Source organism: Canis lupus, chromosome 7 (assembly GCF_011100685.1).
Source record: "Canis lupus familiaris isolate Mischka breed German Shepherd chromosome 7, alternate assembly UU_Cfam_GSD_1.0, whole genome shotgun sequence".
In the NCBI taxonomy this organism is placed as follows: domain Eukaryota; kingdom Metazoa; phylum Chordata; class Mammalia; order Carnivora; family Canidae; genus Canis; species Canis lupus.
Genome location: NC_049228.1, coordinates 4,640,142 through 4,662,020, shown reverse-complemented (window position 1 = coordinate 4,662,020; position 21,879 = coordinate 4,640,142). Strand labels below are relative to the sequence as shown.

The 21,879-nt window shown below is 43.6% G+C and overlaps 1 protein-coding gene across 2 annotated transcripts; it reads left to right on the top strand.

Annotated features, from left to right (window-relative positions):
• On the top strand, nucleotides 1-15,444 carry LHX9 (LIM homeobox 9). Of its 2 annotated transcripts, none has more exons than XM_038541974.1 (5): nucleotides 1-676; nucleotides 2,487-2,689; nucleotides 3,917-4,272; nucleotides 10,093-10,295; nucleotides 14,493-15,444. In XM_038541974.1, exons 1-5 carry the CDS (start codon nucleotides 503-505, stop codon nucleotides 14,547-14,549), a joined length of 993 nt encoding a protein of 330 aa, XP_038397902.1. In that variant the 5' UTR covers nucleotides 1-502; the 3' UTR covers nucleotides 14,550-15,444. The 2 variants fall into 2 exon arrangements, with proteins under 2 accessions (XP_038397902.1, XP_038397901.1); XM_038541973.1 differs by lacking the exon at nucleotides 14,493-15,444 and adding an exon at nucleotides 11,537-14,486.
• The last annotated feature ends 6,435 nt before the right edge of the window (nucleotides 15,445-21,879 follow it).

Below are 21,879 nucleotides of genomic sequence, written 5' to 3'. Positions count from 1 at the left end.
CACAGCTACGGCAGGAGCAGTCCCCAACCCAACCTACAGGCACTGGGAACTTGCAAGCAGCCAGGGACCGCTGAAAATAGCACTTCTTTTTCTTTCTTTGTGTTCAAAACTATTTTTCTTTCTTCCCCAGATTTTGTTTTCCTCCCCCCGCTGCAGTTGTTTCACATTAGTAACTCGATCTCTCTCGGAGCAGTAAGATTCGCCTTCTCCGGCTCCTTTTTCCCTCCGCCCCTGTTTGTTTGTTTTCTGCACATCTTCAGGGAGCCACTGGGCTCCTTTCCCTCCTTCTTTTTTCTTTTTCTTTTCTTTTCCTTTTCTTTTCCTCCCCCCCTTCCTTTTCCAAGCAGACCGCTTTGCACCCCGTCTGCGTCTTTCTTCCTCCCTCTGTCCCTCCTGCCCTCCGTCCCCGAGCGTCGCTGCGCTCCTGCTCCTGCAACACGCAGCTCCCGGCCGCGCCTCTGCTCCTTCCCTCGGATGAGCTGAGAGCCGCGGGCGTGTGTATATGGAAATAGTGGGGTGCCGAGCCGAAGACAACTCGTGTCCTTTCCGTCCCCCAGCCATGCTCTTCCACGGGATCTCCGGAGGCCACATCCAAGGCATCATGGAGGAGATGGAGCGCAGATCCAAGACCGAGGCCCGCCTGGCCAAGGGCGCGCAGCTCAACGGCCGCGACGCGGTAAGGAGGGGCCCCCGGGCCGCGGCTGCCCGGCGCCCGTGCGCGCTCCGCGGGGTCGGGCCTCCAGTCCCCGGCGGGCCGCGCGGAGGATGGGGGGCCTCGGGACGTCCGCGCCCGGCGGGCGGGTGGCTCTCCTCCGCTCCGCCTGCCTGCCGGGCTGAGAACACCCCTCCTCGGACCAGAAACGTCTCCGCAACTGCGACCTTGAGCTCGCTCGTCTGCGCCGCCGCTGCTCCCGGCAGACCCGGGAGGGCCGGGAGCGAGACGATGGGGCGCATGGGGGTGTCCCCCGCTGCAGACCTCAGACTCGGGGCTCCGGCGCCCCCCGCTTGCCCGCGGGCCAGGGGCGCGGCCGGGAGGGCGAGCTGGGCGCGCGCGGCCCCGCGGGAGCCCAGGTGGCTCTAGCCTCTGCGGGTGATGCCGGGGCTCGCCGGGGTCACCTTGAGCTCCCGGGACGCCCCGCGGTTCCCGGGGTCTCGGGCAGCCCGGCCCGGCCCCTCTAGAGAAACAGGGCTGCGCGCAGCTTCCGGGCCCGGGCGGCTGTAACGTGGAGGGAGGGGGGTGGTAAGGAACACCCCGAGCCCACGCGCGACAACCCTCACGCGAGGTGATCGGCTCCCGCTGTTACTCCTACTCGTAGTAATAAGATTCCTGTGCACTTGATAAAGGAGCCCAGCTACCAAGCATCGTGCTTCCCTTCCCCACTTAGGAGCCAGAGGGGGGAAAAGTGCAGAAGTCTCCGGAAATGCTTTCAGCCACACGGAGCTGTGTAGGTCCTGGGGCATCACCCCGGGAATTGCAGCTCGAACCTGCCCCGGGCGGCCCGGTGGTGCTTGGGGTTTGTGCTTCCACGTTTGCAGCACGAAGGGAGAGTGCAGGGCCCCTGGTCTGAGCAAAGGACCAGACTTTACCTTTCCAGGCCCGCGAAAGTTTTGTGGGGAAGTCCGCCCCGTTCCTGCTAGTGTGGAGGGAAGTGCCCGGGGGTCACTTTCTCCTTCCCCCTTTTCCTTGTTTGTGGCTCTCCTGTTGAACACCAAAAGGCAGCATCCCCCACCCGAATCGCGTGGCGGGGCTGGACTCCCCTTCAGCCGGGTCGGTGGGTGAGCGGGAGGGCGGGTGACGCTTGGCTTGGGGCACTAAACAGATTGTCCGGACCCAGCTCTCCGGGGTCTGTTAGTGCCGGGAAAGGGGGACTTGCTGGGGACGGGCGCTTTAGGCCCTTCCATCTCCCTGCAAATGAGACAACGGCCCCAAATACCCCGGTCCAGCACAGGGCTCATCATCTCTGCCTTCCTTCCGACCGAAAGCTGCCTCTAAGAACTTAGAGAAACGGAATGGTTTAAAGACCATCTGTGTTCGTTCAAAGCCCCTTTCCGTCCCCCAGCAAAAACCTCCGTTGTTTTATTTCGTGTGCGCCGAAAGCCACAATTTCCTAGCACGTCTGTTCGAGTTGGGGAGCATCCGCCAAACTAGACTCCGGTGCGCTCCTGGCATTTTTAAGAACAGGCTCGAGGCGGACGGCACATCTCTAGGGCGTAAGGGAGGATGGAGACGGCCGGCCTGCCTGGGGGTTAAGAGTCCCCGGAGAGCCGCTGCGGAAAGGGAGTGCGTGGTCGCGGGAGGGGAGCCTCGCGCCCGCTCCCTGCGTCCCTGCGTCCCTGCGTCCCTGCGTCCCTCCGTCCCTCCGTCCCTCCGCACCCCGGCCCCGCGCCGCCCCCGACCCCGGCCGCGCCCCCGGGGCTGCTGGACCCCGCGCGGCGGGGAGGGAGCTGCGCGGATGCTCAGCGGCGCGCCGTGCTTTGCCTTGCAGGGCATGCCCCCGCTCAGCCCGGAGAAGCCGGCCCTGTGCGCCGGCTGCGGGGGCAAGATCTCCGACAGGTACTACCTGCTGGCTGTGGACAAACAGTGGCACCTGAGGTGCCTGAAGTGCTGTGAATGTAAGCTGGCCCTCGAGTCCGAGCTCACCTGCTTCGCCAAGGACGGTAGCATTTACTGCAAGGAGGATTACTACAGGTATTCCCGCCCCCGTCCCTCCTGCCGCCCCGGTACACCTGGTACACCTGGCGGGGCCACCTGCCCGAGCCTGGGAGCCAGCCTCCCCGCGGCCCGCCCCCTCTCGCCCCCTCGGGGTGCAGCCCTCAGCCCCGAGCCCCGAGCCCCGAGCCCCGAGCCCCGGCGGGCCACTGCCGACACCTTCACGCCGCGCCACCCCCGGAGGGCGCCGAGGAGGGGTGGGAGGGACACCCAGGGTCTGGAGCTACCGCTGAGCGTCTGTCACCCACTCCCGACACTTCGCAGCTCAGGACGGGGCATCTGGAGAAGCCGGGAAATAGTGAATAGGTGTCTGTCCACCGAGACGAAAGCGGGTGGTTTTTTCTTTTTTCTTTCCTTTTTTTCCGTTTACTACGAACTGGATGAGATCCGCACCAGGGACCTGAACTGGTGGCCGGGGCCGCCGACACCGCGTGTTAGGTTTGCGCGGGGGTGGCGGGAGACCACGTATAGGACCGTGAAAAGGGAAAAATTGCGGTTGGCGAAACCCAAGCCGCTCAGTTCTGAGTTCCATTTACTGCTAGTTGGGACCGTGCCGGCTAGCCTGCAGTGTAAACTCCACGGATTCTTTTTTTTTTTTTTTTTGATGCTTCCCAGTTATTTTTCTGGAGTGGGGAAGAGAACTACCTGCAAGTGACCTAGCTCTGCTCTCAATCAAAGGGGGAGAGGTGACTTAAAAAGAATTAGATTTCCTCTGCAAAAGCGTCTCTCTGAATGCCTTCATGCACACACAGCCGTAAATAATAATCATAATAATAATCATACCACCCTCCATAGAACGTTTTTTAACGGATGAAACTCTTTTCCTTTGGCATCACAGTTCAATATTCTTTACGGAGCGTTTGAGTTCGCTAGTGTGGCTTGTTTTGTTTTGTTTTGTTTTGTTTTCCTGGCTTATTTGTTTGTTTGGGTTTTCCTTTTTAATCTTAACTTCCCAGAGAAGGAAACTGAGGATGTTCCCTGATGCTTCTAATTTTAATGTAAGAGTTCTTTGTCCTGCTCACCAGAGCAGGTCACTAAGCAAATAAAATTAATGACCAAATGGACCCGTGTCCTCTTCTCACCGTCGCCTCCTAGGTGTCAATCTTGGACCACTGCTGACCAAATCCCAGGTGTCAAGGGTGGGAGATGGCCCTGCCTTTGCCTCACCCAGGGCCCTGACTTCTTTTTTTTTTTTTCCCTCTCCAGAAGGTTCTCTGTGCAGAGATGTGCCCGCTGCCACCTTGGCATCTCCGCCTCCGAGATGGTCATGCGCGCCCGAGACTCCGTCTACCACCTGAGCTGTTTCACCTGCTCCACTTGCAACAAGACCCTGACCACGGGCGACCATTTCGGCATGAAGGACAGCCTGGTGTACTGTCGCGCCCACTTCGAGACCCTCTTGCAAGGGGAGTACCCACCGCAGCTGAGCTACACCGAGCTGGCGGCCAAGAGCGGCGGCTTGGCCCTGCCTTACTTCAATGGCACGGGCACCGTGCAGAAGGGGCGGCCGCGGAAGCGGAAGAGCCCGGCGCTGGGGGTGGACATCGTCAATTACAACTCAGGTGGGTCCTTCCTGCGGGGGCCCTGGCCCTGCGGGGTCCCGAGGAGGACTCCCTAGAGCGCCTTTCCCCTCCGAGACCCCAGATCCAGATCCGGTAGCCAGAGGGTGTTTGGCTTCCTCGGTCCAGCTCCCTTTCACTCGGAGGGGGAGAGAGGGAGAGGGGGAGAGAGGGGAAGAAGGAGAAATGCAGAGGGGAGAGGGGGACCTTTATTTAGGTTGTGGCAAAAAAACACATTCAAGACCAAGGGGCTGCAGTGACTTCCCCCAAACAGGCCGGAGCCAAATCCTTGTTGCCCATTAGTTAATGAGCCCATTAGTTTCTGGTTCCCAGTTGGAGCAAAACAGCCCCAGGGCAATTCCTGTGTGGAGGCCAAATTATAGATCCTGGAGGAGGTTTTCCTATATACTGAAAAAAAAAAAAAAAGAAAGAAAGAAAGAAAAAAGTGATCAGAGCCCAACTCCAGTCCGTCTAGAGGGAGCAGAGGCTGTGGTCAGCAGCCCAGAGTTAATCATGAACACAGTTGGCCAGAGTGTTGAAAACCAAATCCCTGATGTTGGTGAAAAGCCGCTGTAGGGGTGGGAGTCCCTCAGCACAGCTGGCACAGCTGGCACAGCTGAGCTGGCTGCCCCCAGGTAGGTCAGGGGACTCATCCAGGCGCCCCGACAGCCGGGCCCGGGGCCACCCCAGGGCAGGCCGGCTGAGGAGGCGCAGCGGAGTGACAGGCTGCTCCTCTGGCCTCCACCCGCCTTCTAAGTAAAGACAAGATGCAGGCAGCAGGCCCGGAGCCCACGTCCCTCCCCGCCGTGCGGGCCACCTACCCGTTGTCAGTCTCTCGCGGCTTCCCGCGGTTGGTAGTCTGCTCGGCTCGCCGTCCCCCCCGCCCCAGGCCGGATGCAGAGGGCCGCTGTCCGTCGGTCTGACTCCAAGCAGGACGGAGGCTCCGACTTCCAGACCCTGGGCAAGGACGCCTGGCCCGCCCCAGCCTAACTGTTAGGAAACCAAGGACTGCTGTCCCCAGGCAGGGTCCCCCCGGCCCTGGGTGGGAATCTCAGAGGCAGAAGACTCAGGCTCGGGGTGCATTCTATCGGGAGGGAGCTTGAGGACCTCTCTGGGGCCACCCCGCTCTGTTACCGGGAGCACCCAGATACCGGCCAGCGGGTGGCCATCCCAGGACACAGATCTTGCTGGGGTTTGCCTTCCGGTGGCCCCTGCCTGGTACGGTGCCTGACCCTTTGATGCTCAGCGGTAGGGGACCGGGGTGCCCTCGGATCAGTGGTTCAGCTAGGCCAGTGTGAACCATTTGGAAGGAACAGTGGGGCTCCGAGCGCCGAGGTGTGCGGGCAAGCGGCTGGGGCTGGGCACCGCGGGTTAGGGACCCGGGAGGGTTCATAGGGCCCCCACCGGGACCAGGCCGCGTTAGGGCCTCGCGCAGCCCCGGGTCCTGCCCCCCCTGCTGCGCCTCCGCCTGCGCCTCAGGTTGGGGCCCCAGCGGCCCGCCGCTCATTTCGTCTGCTTTGATGCAAGGTCCGGGAGCGGGACAGGCGGGGCACTAATTGTTCCTTATTAATGGAAGATGACATCGGAATCTCGAGCCACTCACCAAGGCCCTAAAGCCCTAATTAGACGAGAGACTGAGACCAAGGGGCCGGGGATCCCCCCCCAAGGAGCGCAGGGCCTTCGGAGAGAGGGGATCCCTCAGCCCTGGGTGGAGATTTCTGGCTCCCCCAAGCAAGCCTGGTCATGTCATCTAACTAGCCAAATTGGATTTTGCCTTGGATCTTACTTTACATTGGCAAGATCCGGGGAGTCTTAAGGATGGTGCAATTTAGTTTCCCCTGCTTCTTGGAGGAGACCTAGAGCACGCACATTTATTTCTTAAAAAAGAGAAAGAAAGGAAGAAAGGAAGGAAGGAAGGAAGGAAGGAAAGAAAGAAAGAAAAAGAAAGAAAGAAAGAAAGAAAGAGAAAGAAAGAAAGAAAGAAAGAAAGAAAGAAAGAAAGAAAGAAAGAAAGAAAGAAAGAAAGAGAAAATTTTCTCCCATTTAGGTATTTAGTTTGCAAGTTAGTGCTGCTGTGAGGTTGATTGAGAAAGGTGATGCTGGTTTGCTCAGGCGGGAGGACAGGGTTCTGAGGCCTCCCCACCCTCAGTTTGCACATCACACCACCCCAGACTGGATGCTTTTTTAATTAGCATCCACCCCATCCTTTCCGGTTCTTTTCCCTAGGGATGCAAATGAATAATAGACCCCTCTTTAAAATCAGGTGAAAATAATCTGGAGAAATCGGGTTAAAGATACGCGACTAGAAATCAACCCCACCACTAAAAACTAAATGTTTGTGGATCCGATGCCGGTTTGTTACAGAAGTAGCCAAAGAAAAGCTTCAGCAAATTTAAGACATTTTAAAGGGTAGAAAGTAAAATGGGCCACATGGTTTTAACTCGTTATTCTAGCTTTCTCTGGATCTTATATTGCCATCTCTGCTTAAACGTAAACCAGTCTCAGGAAGAGTAACATTGACACGAAACAAATTTAATTTATATGTTCATATATATTTTTTTAAACGGTCAGAAAATGTGTTTAGGGTTCAAAGACATCCAGAGAAGATGTGAAACTTGGCAAAGATCACATAGTGCTTGACATCTGGCAAATGCCTTTTAATGAGAATATTCCTAATTTAGTTTATGCCTCCTTGTGTAGATACCGGGCAGATATTTCAGAAAGAGACATAGTTTATTTGGAATGCCATTGAAATGCAGCCCGCCCCCCCCCCCCCCGCCCTCCCCCACCAGGGGTGAGACGAAGATTTCCTGACCGATAGGCAGCTCTGATTTGGGTAATTTAGCATTAATGGGGAGACTACATTTTTTTGCTGGTTTTAAAAAAAATCTCCCTTCCTTAGGTTTTCTTCTATTCCAAACTTCAAAAAGCTCCTGATGGTTGTTAAATTAGCCTGGCACTGACCCCTAGTGGTCTCCCAGGGATCAGTTAGTTCTCAGAAGGTTACACACCTTCAGAACAGAAACTCTCTTTCCTATAGGTGACCACTCCGTAAGTGACTGGGAAAAAAATATTTAGATCTTCTCACTGACTTTATAATGCCAGACGTGTACTTAGAGGTGTATGTTTAAAGGAGTTTTAAGAGCGTTATCATTTCATGTCATAATTCAGGGGGAAAAACACATATAGCTTTAGAAGTACACCCTAGGGACACACAATCACTTGCAAGTTTGTATAATGCATTTGTAGTTAAACACAAGCAATTTAGGATAATGCACTGAGTTACTCTGTGGAAGACACAGATTGCTCTTTTAAGTTGAATAATACGATGACACCGTCGCAGGAAAAGCAGACAGTAATATCTGGGTAATGAACAGCTAACAATCTCCTTATACACTGGATGGTAGTCTACGTGGAAACAAGTCTCATTATTGTGTTTAATGAACTCAGGTTATCTGCTGAGTTTTTACCCACCAATAATGAATATAGGATGCATACTCAGAAAAGCAATTTAATCAAACTGTTCTACGATTATTTTTCACAAACTTCATTTTTAAAGACCAATGAAGTACGTAGTGAGGTTAGGACTCATATTCATCTCTAAAAAACATTATCTTGGGGCGAGGGAGTGGCTCAGGGAGTTATTTCAACACTAGGTCAAGTCTTCTATCCCAAGTGTAATATTGGATTTGATGTGCTGTTCAGGAAAAGTTACGTGTTACTGACATATGATGGGAATGAAACCTTATTTGAAGAAGCCTCCAAAGACTGAGGTGCCCCTCTTTGACCATTTTCTTGTGGGCACATTTATAATCTGGTTGTGAAATATAGCTCAGTTTACTGGAGATAAGTATCGTTTTATGGTAGCTCATAAGATGCTGTTTCATCCATTGGAGGATATGAAAGTACAATTCTGTAGAATATTTGAACCCAACATATCCCCACTGGGCTAAAATAGGATAAAATGTAAAATATATTCTTTCTCTTATCTCTGAGTACATGTTACTTTTCTGCTGCAGTTTAGGAAGTCTATGCTCAACATTTGTATGTGTGTGTCTAGCTTGGATTCCATTCAAGTTGACTTGATTTTTCATTAATAGCCACTCAATTTTATTGACGATCAGAGATTCAAAATCCCGGGGAGTGCTGTAGAGCCCTGGCCCTGTTGCTTGACTTAGGGGACCCAAAGGTGAATGTTACATAACCTTTTTCTCAGCGAATTAATCTGCTCTTTTGCCAAATGTGCCCTCCTACTTAGGTGTCTTGTGGAAATATAAACAGAGGAGACATTAACTCATGCTTAATGTAATGTCTTCTTACATTAGAGAGAGTTTCTTGTTAAATGGGTTTTGTGAGGAAATGTGATGGCCTCTTGGTTGATGACCAAAACTACTGTTTCTGTATATATGCTGACTTATCAAAAATAAGTTCTAGAACATAATTCTAACCAGAGCATAGCAGACAAATAATATTTTATCAAGCAGAAGAGCTAATATTAAGCAATGCCTTACTTTCTTCAGATTCAGGTTTTGTCTGCCCCCCACCAAGTGACATGATCAGATTTATTTTAGATATTCTATTGTAATGTTCTAAAATGTAGTGCGAGCTGATCTGAAAATGCCCCATATAGGTAACTGAAGTAAGCATTCAAAGGGAAAAAAATTGCCATGCCCCTTAAGCTGAGAGGTTGGCTAAATCAGTAAATATTTAGCCAAATATTTTCATTTTGTAATCATAGTTTCTTTGCAGAGCCAGTAGGTTATTGGGAATAGCCTCTTAAATGAGCAACTTTACATCCCGGGGATAAAAACTTTCAGGCTGGCTTCAAAGGCTGGGTTGTTTTGCCCTCAATGCTGAGCAGGGCTTTTGCAAGGAGAGAGATGTTACCCTCTTCCTGCCAGGCCAGCCAGGGGGCACAGCTCAAATCCCACTCACACACATCCACAGCGAAAAGGGCCGAGATCTAAGTGGAGAAGTAAGTGCCATCAGCGTCTCTGAACTGTGAGCTGTGGGGAGCGCTTCAGGCATGAACTGAGTGAAGAGAAGTCTGGGCTCCCTCTCTTTCAGAAATATTTATTAAAATAACGCCAAGGGAAAACTATTTTCTTCTTGGGATTGCCCAACGTTAACCAGTTACAGCTAAAAAAAAAAAATCCTAAAAAAATGATAACCTTGGGATTACAGAAGAAATCTACAAATTTGTATTTTGCAACTTCTCCCCTTTCTCCAGCCACTTTCTACCTTTTTCCCTGATTGCGAAGACTCTAGGAATATCAGAAAAAGTGAAAACTTGGAACTGAGTTACATTCTTCCGCAGTTGGAGGTCTCTCAGGAACTCTGATTCGCGAGAGGTGACATTACTGTTGGCATATCCCCCCTGGTAAAGAATAGTGCCTTCAGATAGTGCACCTCATTTCCCAAACAGACAAAACGTGGGGTCTCTAGAAACTGTGAGTGTGTGTGGAAGTGCAGGTGCCAACGTGCATAAATATATTCGAGTTTTTCCTTTTCATTCTTGGGTGTTTCTTTCACACTTATGGCTTCTTGGTCTTCCGGAGCTTCCTAGCAACCATTATGCAAGAGAGAGGATTTATCTAATATTTTTTTTTTCTATCACATCAACTTTGGTTGTGTCCATATTAAGAGACTGGGTTGGCTGACTTGGGCAATTAACCTCTTTGTTTTGTCCAGACACCGCTTATAATTGGGGGGACAGCCTTTCCCACTGGTGCTTTATTATCGTAGCATCGCGCAGCCTGCCACCACCGCAGCTAATGCCCGACTTGCCCCTGAGCTGTTGTTTGCTCGCTGTTACCACAACAGGTTGTAACGAGAATGAGGCAGACCACCTGGACCGGGATCAGCAGCCTTACCCACCCTCGCAGAAGACCAAGCGCATGCGAACCTCCTTCAAGCACCACCAGCTCCGGACCATGAAATCCTACTTTGCCATCAACCACAACCCGGATGCCAAGGACCTCAAACAGCTTGCTCAGAAAACAGGCCTCACCAAAAGAGTCTTGCAGGTAAGAAACCTCCATCATTGGCTGTGTATACCTCTCCCTTACCCTTGCCAGGAAAAATAGTTTGCTGCCCTGTTCAGAGCAATACAGATATTTCCTGTGCTGCTCTTCATTAGTTTACCTTAGTTATCTCCCTAGAGGGTAGGCCGAAATTTTGCAGGGGCTTCCCGGAGGGGTGCCCAAAGACAGACCCAGGATCTTCTAAAATGCAGCCACCTTCTCCCTGTAGGTGGAGAGATGGGGCCACCAGAGCCAGCACAGCCTGCCTCCCTGCTCTGCTAATGTGGCTGATGTTATTTGTAAAATTGTGGCTTTAGAGCGTTCCATTCACACTAGGCTCGGTGCAGAGTTGAGGGGGACCTGCTGGTGCTGTTTTACCGCAGCAGCAAACTCTCGGCAGGCTCACTCACAGGACATGGCCTTCTAAATGCAGATCGACCCTGTATTTTCAACTCTGGAAAAGCCACAACCGCGGTCAGTGTCTCAGCAACCAATTCTAGCAAGTGTCTTCCTGTTTCAATAAACCATATTTGGAAACTAAATATTAGGAGTTAGATCTGCTGTCCAGTTGTTCTCCTAAACTCATAGTGGTCAGAATAGACAGCTAATGAAATTAGTGTGGGTTGCTGTGGGTCACCTGTGATCTTTTTCTATTTCTTAGTGACAAATTACAGACCCTTAAAATTTTACCAGTTTCTGGCTGCTTGGGGTCTGTGGCCCTGGGTTTTTCCTTATGCAAAGACTACTTCCTGAAATCCGTTTCTGTGATGTCCATTTCATATGGATCATTCTTCCTTTTCGAAACTTTCGACGACCCTGCCTCTCCCCATCCTCAAAAGATCACCAACAGTCAAGGCATCAGGATATATATATATATATATATCCCCCCTTTACCTGTGTGCCTCCATCTCTATGGTTTCTCCACTTAAGCATCCCAAGTGGCACTTGCGAATGCTGGGGTGGGGTGGGGAGGAGATTCTATGCAGTTGAGAGAGCATCTGTAGCCTCACTCTGTTTTAAAAGGAAGCAAAAAAAAAAAAAAAAAAAAAAAAAGCCAGAAAAACAAACAATTCTATTTAAAAAGAAAACACACTCCCCCCCCCCAAAATAAAAAAAAATAAAAAATAAAAGGCAAGAAAAATAAAAGGCAAGAAAAAAAATAATAAAGGAAAGAAAGAGACAGGAAAAAAAAAAGGAGTATAAAATAAACATCGGTAAAGAAATCAATTGGGATTGGTTTGCAGGTTTGGTTCCAAAACGCTCGAGCCAAATTCAGAAGGAACCTTTTGCGGCAGGAGAATGGGGGTGTTGATAAAGCTGATGGCACGTCGCTTCCGGCCCCGCCTTCAGCAGACAGCGGCGCTCTTACTCCACCCGGCACTGCGACCACTTTAACAGACCTGACCAATCCCACTATCACTGTAGTGACATCCGTGACCTCTAACATGGACAGCCACGAATCTGGAAGCCCCTCACAAACTACCTTAACGAACCTTTTCTAACATTGGTTTTTTTTTGTTTTTTGTTTTTTTCTTAATTCTTCCTCTTCTTCCTCTTCTTCTTCTAATTATTATTATTTTATTATTTGCAAGATTTTTTTTTTTTCCTGACCCACAAGATACTTGGGAAATAAGAACAACAGCTTGGTGTGTAGCATCTGCAGCCACTTGGCAAATGAGTTTACAGTATTGTCTCCTTGACAAAGTGTTTTTTTTTTTTTTTTTTTGTCTACAAAGTGTATTAGCTGTTTTGTTTTTTTTTTTTTTTTAAATTAGATCTTTCAGCTGGTAAGGGGAGTTTTTTGAATTATTCTAATAAGTGCCTCTTAAAATTGTATGTTACTTATTTCCAGAATCTCGAAGAAAAAAAAAACTGGTATTATGATGAGCAAATAATCATATTCCCAGTGAAATGATTAGGCTAATAAAGAATCAGATCATTAATTAAAGTCATTTTTTAAATCGTGCAACTCTGTGTGTACTTATGGAATTTTGAAAACGTCACATTGTTTTTTTTTAATTTTCAAACTGAAAGCATGTTTTGATTCTTTTTTTCTCTTACAAGTGAGGAATATGATTAAACAAAAGCATTATCTATAGCAGCTCCAAATATTAAAGATCAATTAGGTGGGAAATGTGTTCTGAGAATGTGATTTTTCCTTCTTTTGGGGATGTACATCCCAGCAAAACTTGTTAGTTAGTTACTGGCTTTTCAACATTTGAAAACTACTTAAACTCCCTGTGTATCTATGAAAATTCCATATCGTGTTTCAAATTCTATACTTCTAACCTAAAGCTAAAAATGATAGTTGTAAAACCGTTCTTTCTAAATTAATTTTTTTCCTAGGGAAAATGGAAATAAGCAAAATATAATTTTTTAAGAAGTTAAAAAATCAGTATAATTTAATTAATAGATCTATTAATTGGCTTCAGCTGTACCATGATATTGTATCTGGCATTCTATATGAATAATGTTTAAAAAAAAAAACCTTAGTAGACTAATATCAACAACAAGAAATCTTTGGTTTGTTTTGCTTTATTTTACTTTTGCATAGGTTGATATATTTATCAGAAAAGAAAACCTTTTCTGACATTATAGATTTAAAGTTATTAGTCTTGAAGTAGATAAACTCAGAAGCCTTGTGGATGCTGATCTGAATATATTTCCTAGTTTACAGTAGCATTTTTTTTCTTTTAATTTAAGCTAAAATCTTAATGGTCTGGGCAGTGGTGAATGTTCATCTATATGCTTCTGTTGTAGTTAAATACCAATTAGATTGTGGATTTCCTAAAAGAAAAATAAATAAAAAAGAAGTCAAGATATATGTCTTGCTTTAGTGGATTGTTAAGAATAACTTTGCACATATTTTCCACTTTTTGGACCCCTTAAATCTCCTTTGGTGGTCAAAGTGGCTATTTAATAGGTTTTAAAGGTGTCCTTCTGGCTGTATAAATGTGTGGTTACATATTGACAGTTCACTGCCCACATTAAAGTGCATTATTGTAACTTTTGCTCAGGGTCTTTAGAAAATTAGCACAGAAAGTAGCTTATTTTTTAAAAAAAGATGATGGAAGATAAGTTAACACTGTAACAGAAGAAAGGTGTGATTGCCATTATATATTTAGCAAGTGTGGTTATCATCTTATATGGAGCTTAAATCTTGACTTTTCATATTTCTATTACATTTTGGGCATTTACCACTAACCAGACCAAACAACCTTGGTAAGGCTGAGATCTTATTAATACACTTTTACAGGTAAAATATTGATACTTATAAATTTTGTTCTTTGACAGAACAATGTATGGTACTATAGATCTACTTTATTAAGTAGACTAATTATAACTCAGTTCTCCTATGTGCCTTATGATATAACTTGGAAGTAAGTTTGTGAAAAATCAGGATATATGTGTTGTTTGTTAAATTAACTGTTTTAAGCCCTTTTGACACCTCACTAGTTTTGTACTGTTTTACCTCTTATTTCCGAAACTCTTTTTATGGTGTATCCTGTTAGAGGGGACAAACATGTCATAGAAAGCAGTTGTGCACTCTTTCAAATATAGTTGATAAATTCAATAATCTTATATATTGAGCTTCGTGTTTATAGTACAGTAAGTGGTCTAGCAAAATTGTCCATGTTTCTTTGTTTATTGATAAATGCATTGTATAGAAACTATTTCCCCTAAATATTTATGGACCAAACAATTGTGATATATCCTATTAAATTTGTGTGAATAAACCATTTTGAATCTAAGGAGTTTTATTTCCCCTCAGTTTTATTTAAGGTTTAACTGTACTAGTGTGTTTCCAATATCTATCTGTAAAAGCTATTAAGGTGGCAATACAGAAAATTTTTTAGATATTCAAACATACAAAAAGTTTTCAGACTTCCAAACTTCTGATTCATTTTAAATGTACACATCATTGCATATGCAATGTAATTCAACTTAGAGTTACCTTTAAATATATTTTCTTATAATAAAAGTAATGCCCCACCGATTTGACTCCGCCCAATTTTTAGAATTAAAAAAAAGATAATTAGCAGATAAAGTAATTGCATGAAAAGAAACTTAACTATGATTAAGATTTAATAGTAGGTCTATTGAGCACAAATGGATATTTGTAAATCAAAATAGAAATTGCAGACCCCTAAAAGCCAAGTTGCTCTGTAGTTAATAAATTGTCACTATGATTTTTTTCAGGGAGAACAAATCTTGGGGCATTACAGCCAAACATCCCGACGTTTGAAAATTCCCTAAAGTATTAAAAGAAGGGGAAAAGTTTGATCGGAAATCCACTGCAGTGAAGACAAAGACAATATTAGGTTATGATAATCATACATTTTAAAATCTATTGAGCCAAAAAAAAAAAAAGAGAGAGAGACAGAGAGACAGAGAGACCTAAATGTCATATACTGAATGTTAACAAAAATTCTGTTCTTTATGGTGTCTAACACAAACGGAGGCTTAGAGTTATGTGGTTTAAAACAAGATTAGATAAGCCGTGTATAAACCAGAGCAACCTGGCAGTAATATGCCCACCCCATATTTGAAGAAAATTATTATTGCTAAAAAAATCCCACACATTTGTCAAGCACAGTAATTGTAAAATAAAGTCCAAAAACATCCATTTCACCTGCTTGCTAATGTGTATTAGTCCTATCTGTTAATGGCATTTTCCAATTGTAAATTCAAAGAGAAGCTATCACTCATTTGAGAGTATAGGATCAAAACCCAGTAATTTTAGTATTATTGTTTATTACTTCCTTTTTAAACAGAAATCTCTGCATGCACTTTTACATCTGTCACTTCTAGTGTACATCTCTGTATGATGACTTATCTTTGCTGTTTCTTGTATGATAAATAGCTTTCATTAATAAACATTTTATTTGATGCAAACATAGTTAACTTTATGTTAAATACACACTGTTGAAATTACTTTTGAACACTGTCTTAAGAGGCAGCACAATACATTTCCAACTTGTCATCCTTAGAAAAAGAAATCCAAACAATAGAAGGAGGTTAAATTCTGGTAGTCTAGGATAAAGTGACTTACTTGGTTTTTAACTATTCGTGACTTTTTTATTTGTTGTGGTCAATCGACCCATGTATTAAAAAAAAAAAAAACAAAGAAAACACAAATTACAAAAAAAAATCCTTAAAATAAACTATCATGTAAAATTTCAGCAACTTTTTTAGATTATTAAGGAAAAATTTATAGATCCTTTGTAAGTTTACATGTTTGCTATGCAATGAGCAAATTTATTGAAGTATACAAATATATCCCGAACTATGAAAAGATCCAATCTTTGCATAGTTCAAATTACATATGATATTACAAACAAAGGAGCAAGTGGAAAGAAAAACAAATATTTAGGAATGAGGTTTTTTTTAATTGTTAAAAGGAATATTTGAAGAAAGAATTTTTTAACGATTCCTATTTAGCTGTATATCCAAAGCGTATGTTAAACAAATTAACATATAACTTTCCAGAAAATTTTTCATTATGATGAAATTTTTATTATATACAAATGAACCATATGTAAATGATGTAACTTTTATGAATGACAGACATTAAATATTTCACTTACATGTATTCTCAGAACTTTGAATGTTTTCTTAAATGCTTTCACTTCCTGAATACTAAAAAAGGGAAAACAAATTTAAAAAGGGAGAGCAACTTCCAAAAAAAAAAAAAAAAAAAAAGCAATGCACCATGACAAGCAGACTATTTTGAGTGATCATGAAACATGTTGGTTTTGTCAGTAACTTGAATGTTTATGCCTCATTGAAGCCTCGGCCATGGCTATAGCAACTTAAGTAGATTTTCCAATACATTTCCACCCAGTTTATTCAGATCCCTGTCCTCCAGCTTTGCCTTTTTTCCCTGGGCTGTCACCTATGGCAGTTTTGGTTAGAAATATTTTGGAGCCTCGCCTGGTTTTACAGACCTTTAAATATTTGTCTGGTATGTGAAATGCAGGAGGAGACCAAAGTGGGAAAGAACATAACTGCAATTAGACATCTGAAAAAAATAATACAAATTTGAAACAGGCACATTTCTAAAAAGCAAAAGAAAGGAGCGCTAATTATGTGAGTGGGAAGAGAAAAAAAGCATGTGACGTAGAGTTGGAAGGACTGTGATGCTTTCCTGTGATGTACAGCGGTTTTTGAGTCTGGGCAACCACACACTTATTTTGGGGCATAGAAGAGAAGGATGTGGACTTCTTAGAAGGGAGCAAGGCACTAAACTCTCATAGTTTCTACCTCCCAGATGCCCGGGTTAGTCTAACTTCTGGCAAATTGATCTCGGGCACAAAAAACTTTACGGAGAGTTAGCATCTGACAGCTTTGGCTGAGTGGCCACCTTCATGCTGACTTACAGAGTAAGTGGGTTTTTCATACCTCAAATAAGGATAAAATTCTATAATAAAGGACCCAAAGGAAACACTTTCAAGACCTTGGTGATTTTTCATCACCTGCAAAATAGATAGCTTTATTGAACAAAACCCCTGTAGAATCCACAGCACATTCTTTTACATGAAACTTTCTTTGAAGTCAAAGTATTTTCTAAACCACATATCCCTATCATCTCATTTTCTGTTGCAGAGTGCTTGCAAAGGGCATCATGGAGAAAAGTGTTAGAAGTGGGAAGTTCTGGAATGGAAACGTGGAGTCATGTCATTCTAGGCTCTTACGGAGAATACTAGGGATGATACCGTTGTCATAAAAGATGGATATAAATACCCAGTTTGGTGTGAAGTTTTGCGATTTAATTTTCAGCTCTGCTTTAAACAAAGCTAGCTCGACTGGTGGAGAGTCTGTGGACTCTCAGGATGATTCAATACCTTTTACATGCTATTGTCCCTAGACACAAGGATTAGGTACGGGCACTGGGACTGAGTCCAAATTAGAGAAATGGCATCGTATGGTCTTTGAAGCCATGCATACATCAACTCTGGATTGGCCTTTTGGATTTTGTATTTTTAGCAATTGGGAACCAACTCTGAATATTCAAATAAAGACAAGCCCTCTCATGTAAAGCCACAGTCTGCCTTATGGCTAATGTGAAAACAGACGTAATTGTCTTTATGACGTGCCATTGATTCTGAAACATTTTTATAATACCTACTCTGCCCTTCCAGCATTTCTTTAAGAATAATATTGCCACTTACCTTATTTTCAAAATAAATTATAATTGTAAGTTAACATATTATTTTGAATGCCCTCTGGGAAGATTTCCAGTCTATTTCGTCTGTTTCCAAAGCAAAAAAGTAAAAGGAAAAAAAAAATTAAAAAAGCTCAGAACCATGCATGGTACTCAAGGAAAAGTCTCTGAATATGATGTAAGTAGCAATATAATTACCACAATGAAATTTCTTTTTATCTGTGCCACAAAATAGATATTTTTATCTAACATCACTTCCCACTTCCAACATTTCTTTATGAATATTAATATAGTAAACACTCCTTTATCATGCATCACATTAACAAGGTTTTCTTTCCTTGGATTATTAATTTTTGCTTCTTTGCACTGCATTTATCTTGTGCTGAAATGACAAAAAGCAGGCAAGAATAAAGATCCAGGTATTAGCCATATGTAGAAAGTTCCTGGTGTGCATTTCTGTGTACTTTCTCTTCACATATTAGAATTGTCAGGAACAATTTTTTTCCTTTGGAACTTCTTGTTTACATCTTGCATGATCTTATAAATTAATCTGAAGAGTAACTGGATACCTTTTATGGTTATTTGAAAATAAAATTTGCTACAAATAAGATGCTCCCGTCTCTGTTGCCTCATATTATGCATGAATATATTAACTTTCTTTCTGTATTTTCCCACTGAACCAGAAAATATTAACCTCAAAGGATATTTAAATTGTTATTTATGACAAATATACAAAGATGAAGGAATTCAAAGGTGAAGTTGCCTTTACTGATTTTCATTCTCCTTCTCTTCCTTCTCCAAAGTAGTAAAAATCATGCAGGGCTATCTGCTTTAACTTTGACATTCAAGGGTTTTGACAGCTTGCATCATTTAAAGTTGTATTTATTATTCAGTAAACTTTAATTCTGTAGAATAAATGCCCTTTATGAAGTGTGATTTTTTGAAAAGCACAAAGGTATTTCATCATTTCAAGCAGCAGAAGCTGTTTGAATTCGAGAGTAGTTTTTCAGAAGAAAAATATAATGGGGCATTATTTTAAATATAATATTTGTAGCACCTTGCCAGATTGACCTAGATGCTCTGCAGGAATTTTAAAGAGCTAGAAAAACCTCCAAAGTGGTATATTGTAAATAATTAAATGATGCTATTTTTCTAGGATATAAATCGAGATAGCTTATTTTATAAATACAATTACACGGTCACTTTATTATCTCAGTGCATACATGAGGTCTCCTTCTGGCTATTTTGATGAGATCTTTATATTTGCAAGAGTTCTAATATAGCTCTTTATTCAGTTTTCTTCTCAAGTGTCACCAGCCAGTGCATGCAAGTGTGTGTGTGTGTGTGTGTGTGTGTGTGTGTTGTATATTCTCTAACACCAGGAGAAGATATATATTTATACGAAAGATGGCTCATTTCTTGTAAACCAATTTTTAATTAAAAGCAAAATAATGGCCATTTTCCTTCAGTTGGAGATATTGTAATAGGCCTTCTTTTTTGCTAAATGAACACGGAGCTATCCTCCCTGAAAGTGCTCCTGCTAATATGAGTAACCTTTCTAGGTTCTGCATGGGTTACTGTCGTCACAGGGTTTGGCCATAACTTTGCTTCTTACTAGAATGATGTTGCTTCTTTGAATGTCTCTGTTCAACAAAGTTTGACTAATGCTAGCATATCAACACAAACAACCATAGCAACAACAAAGGGCAAATTTCGTTGAAATGAATAGTTTAATTTACTCCATCTATTAAAAGAGGCACCTTAGAAACAAACGTTCCTTGATAATTTGAGGAGGATATTTTGGTTGAAATTGAACATTATTAGTGTGTTAAGGTGACTGGACCTCCATGAGTTCATTAGTGAACGAGAAGTAGAAGTCGGTCCATCTACCCATATATATGTCCATGTAAGTATACCCTCCGGTATGCTAAATATGCATGTTCTATAATAGGCTGAGCTAGGTTCTGAGGCCTCCCAAGAGAATTTCACCATATATGTGTCTTCAATAGCCTGAAAACCTGACTATTAAGTGCCGCACTGTGAAGCATGCAATTTCAACTCTGGTATTCTCTATTCTTCTGGAGTACCTTGCATTGGAAGGCGTTACCAATAAAAATGATCGCCATGGGCTCTGTTTCTGTTTGAGTTTTGACTCAGGTACGGATAAACTCATGGAATCACCCTGTGTGCTGGAAAGAGCCTTTCTAGGCTGTCTGGTTCAAATTCCCACTTATTATTATTATTTTTAGCTGAAACAGGAAGCACTCAGGTGTGTAGTATTTTTAGTGCAGACAGTTGTGGACTTTCTTTGGAAAAGTATGGACATCAAGAGTTTCAGGTTAAAGCTCTGCAGATTTGCTTTTTTTTTTTTTTTAAACCATTGCAGAGACAGCGTCATTGCAGCAATGTGGCCACTACTAATACCTCTTATCTGCCACTGCTGCATTGTTAGTGCAATCGACATTCCATTGAGAAACATGGCAATGATTACAAAATATTGTCGGTTTCCACTTCATGGAATTTTCTATAAAGGTTCACAGCTTCTACTCAGCTCATCAGTTGCTCACCCCCAACCTCTAAAATTCTCTTTCATCTCGGTTCTATTCCCATTACACTATTGAAACATTTTTCCTTCAAGTTAGCAATGATTTTTTTTTTCTTACCAAAATCATGCCATTTTTCCTGTCTTTGTTCACATTTGCTTTCCTGCCAGATTTTACACCCCTTATTACTTGCATGTCTTTAAAACGATTTCCCTGATTGGCATTTGCCACAGGCAGCACACCTGCTGCTTCTCTTGCCTGCTCTGCTGACTCAGAGCGAGTACATCACAGTCCAGCACCGCGTCTCCCCTTGGCCTGCTTCTCTCGAACCTGCTTTCTTTCTTAAAGGCTCCACTTTTTTAGTGATGACTCCAAATATATTTCTTGGGATATTTCCACCTGGCTGCTCTGTTAGTTGAGGTGCAGCATAAATGAAATAGAACACTTTTTTTTTTTCCCCTCCTCTACCAACTGTCCTTCTGGAATTTCTCATTTCTGCAGATGATATCACTCTTTTCCCAGTGGGTCACGTAGGCTGAGAATCATCGAGTAAGCACTTTTTCCATTGCCTTCTCCTTGAAAAATTATTTCATACCATTTTGTTACCAAATCCTATTTTTCCTTTCTTTATTGTATGTCTATGATCAACCCTGCTGATCTACCTCTTTTTGCCATGCCCGCTACCACTATCCTCACCGGAACTAGGTTTTCTTAGCCTGTGGGAAGATATTCTCTGTAGGAGGTCAGAAGATATTTCAGATACTATTTTGCTTCCCCATTCCTGTGCCCTGAGAGTAGAAACAATGGTTGTTTTTTTTTTTTTAATGTTTATTTATTTATTTATTTATTTATTTATTTATGAGAGACACAGAGACAGAGAGAGAAAGAGAGAGGCAGAGACACAGGCAGAGGGAGAAGCAGGCTCCATACAGGGAGCCTGATGCAGGACTTGATCCCGGGTCTCCAGGATCACACCCTGGACTGAAGACGGTGCCAAACCGCTGAACCACCGGGGCTGCCCTGGTTGGGGTCTTTTAAAAGATTATATTTAAATGAATTAGATGAAATAGCTTTCTTACTGATGTAGAATCATATGAACTAAACAATGGTAAAACGAGCCTGGTTATCATTTATTTGGAGGAGCTGGAGGAGAGCGTTCACAGTCCATGTAAAACTGGAATGGACTATACCTATCATTAGTTTTAGTTGATAGAATTTTAAGTTGTTAATTGCATATTCAAAGAATAGGAGAAAATAAGGGTTGCTCAAATTAGGAACATAAAATCTTGTATTTCAAAGAACATTGTGGTCCCTAGGTGGGTCCCAGTTCCTTGGGAACAGTTAGGTGGAAGAGTGAGAAGTAGTGAAGTACAGACAGTCTCCAAGATTCTTTCTGGTTCCAACCATATGTGACAGGTGTATGTAGAAGCAGAATCATAGGCTTTGGACAGACAGACCTGAGTTCATAACCTACCTCTTCCCCCGAGGTGCTAGCCCAAGCCCTGATTTGTCCACATTCCCTATACTGCGATTACAACGTTGTGGGTCCCTTTGCTTCTCATTTCTCTCCACTCAGAATCCTTCCCGTATGGGGCAAGGGTAATCTTTCAAAATATTATCTTTCCACTACACTTTCTTGCTCAGGAATTTTAATGGATTCACATTGTAAATATGATTAAATATAAACTCTCTGAGACAGTTAAGATTCTTCATAGTATGACTGTCTTACTTTTTCAGTTTATTTTTCACTCCTTCCCAGCACTAATCCTTCATTGTCAGTATCACAGGCGTCTTCCCATCACAGTTCTGCACACCGTATCTTCTCTAACCATGTGACTTCTTATTCATCTACATCTTACAAATTCCTTTTTCTTCATTA

Bases quoted from the DNA above. Each gene is read 5' to 3' on its own strand.
- LHX9 (XM_038541973.1), top strand. From the start codon at position 503: ATGGAAATAGTGGGGTGCCGAGCCGAAGACAACTCGTGTCCTTTCCGT. The intron at 2,690-3,916 runs GTATTCCCGCCC...TTCCCTCTCCAG, and splicing joins TGCAAGGAGGATTACTACAG to AAGGTTCTCTGTGCAGAGAT. The intron at 10,296-11,536 runs GTAAGAAACCTC...ATTGGTTTGCAG, and splicing joins TCACCAAAAGAGTCTTGCAG to GTTTGGTTCCAAAACGCTCG.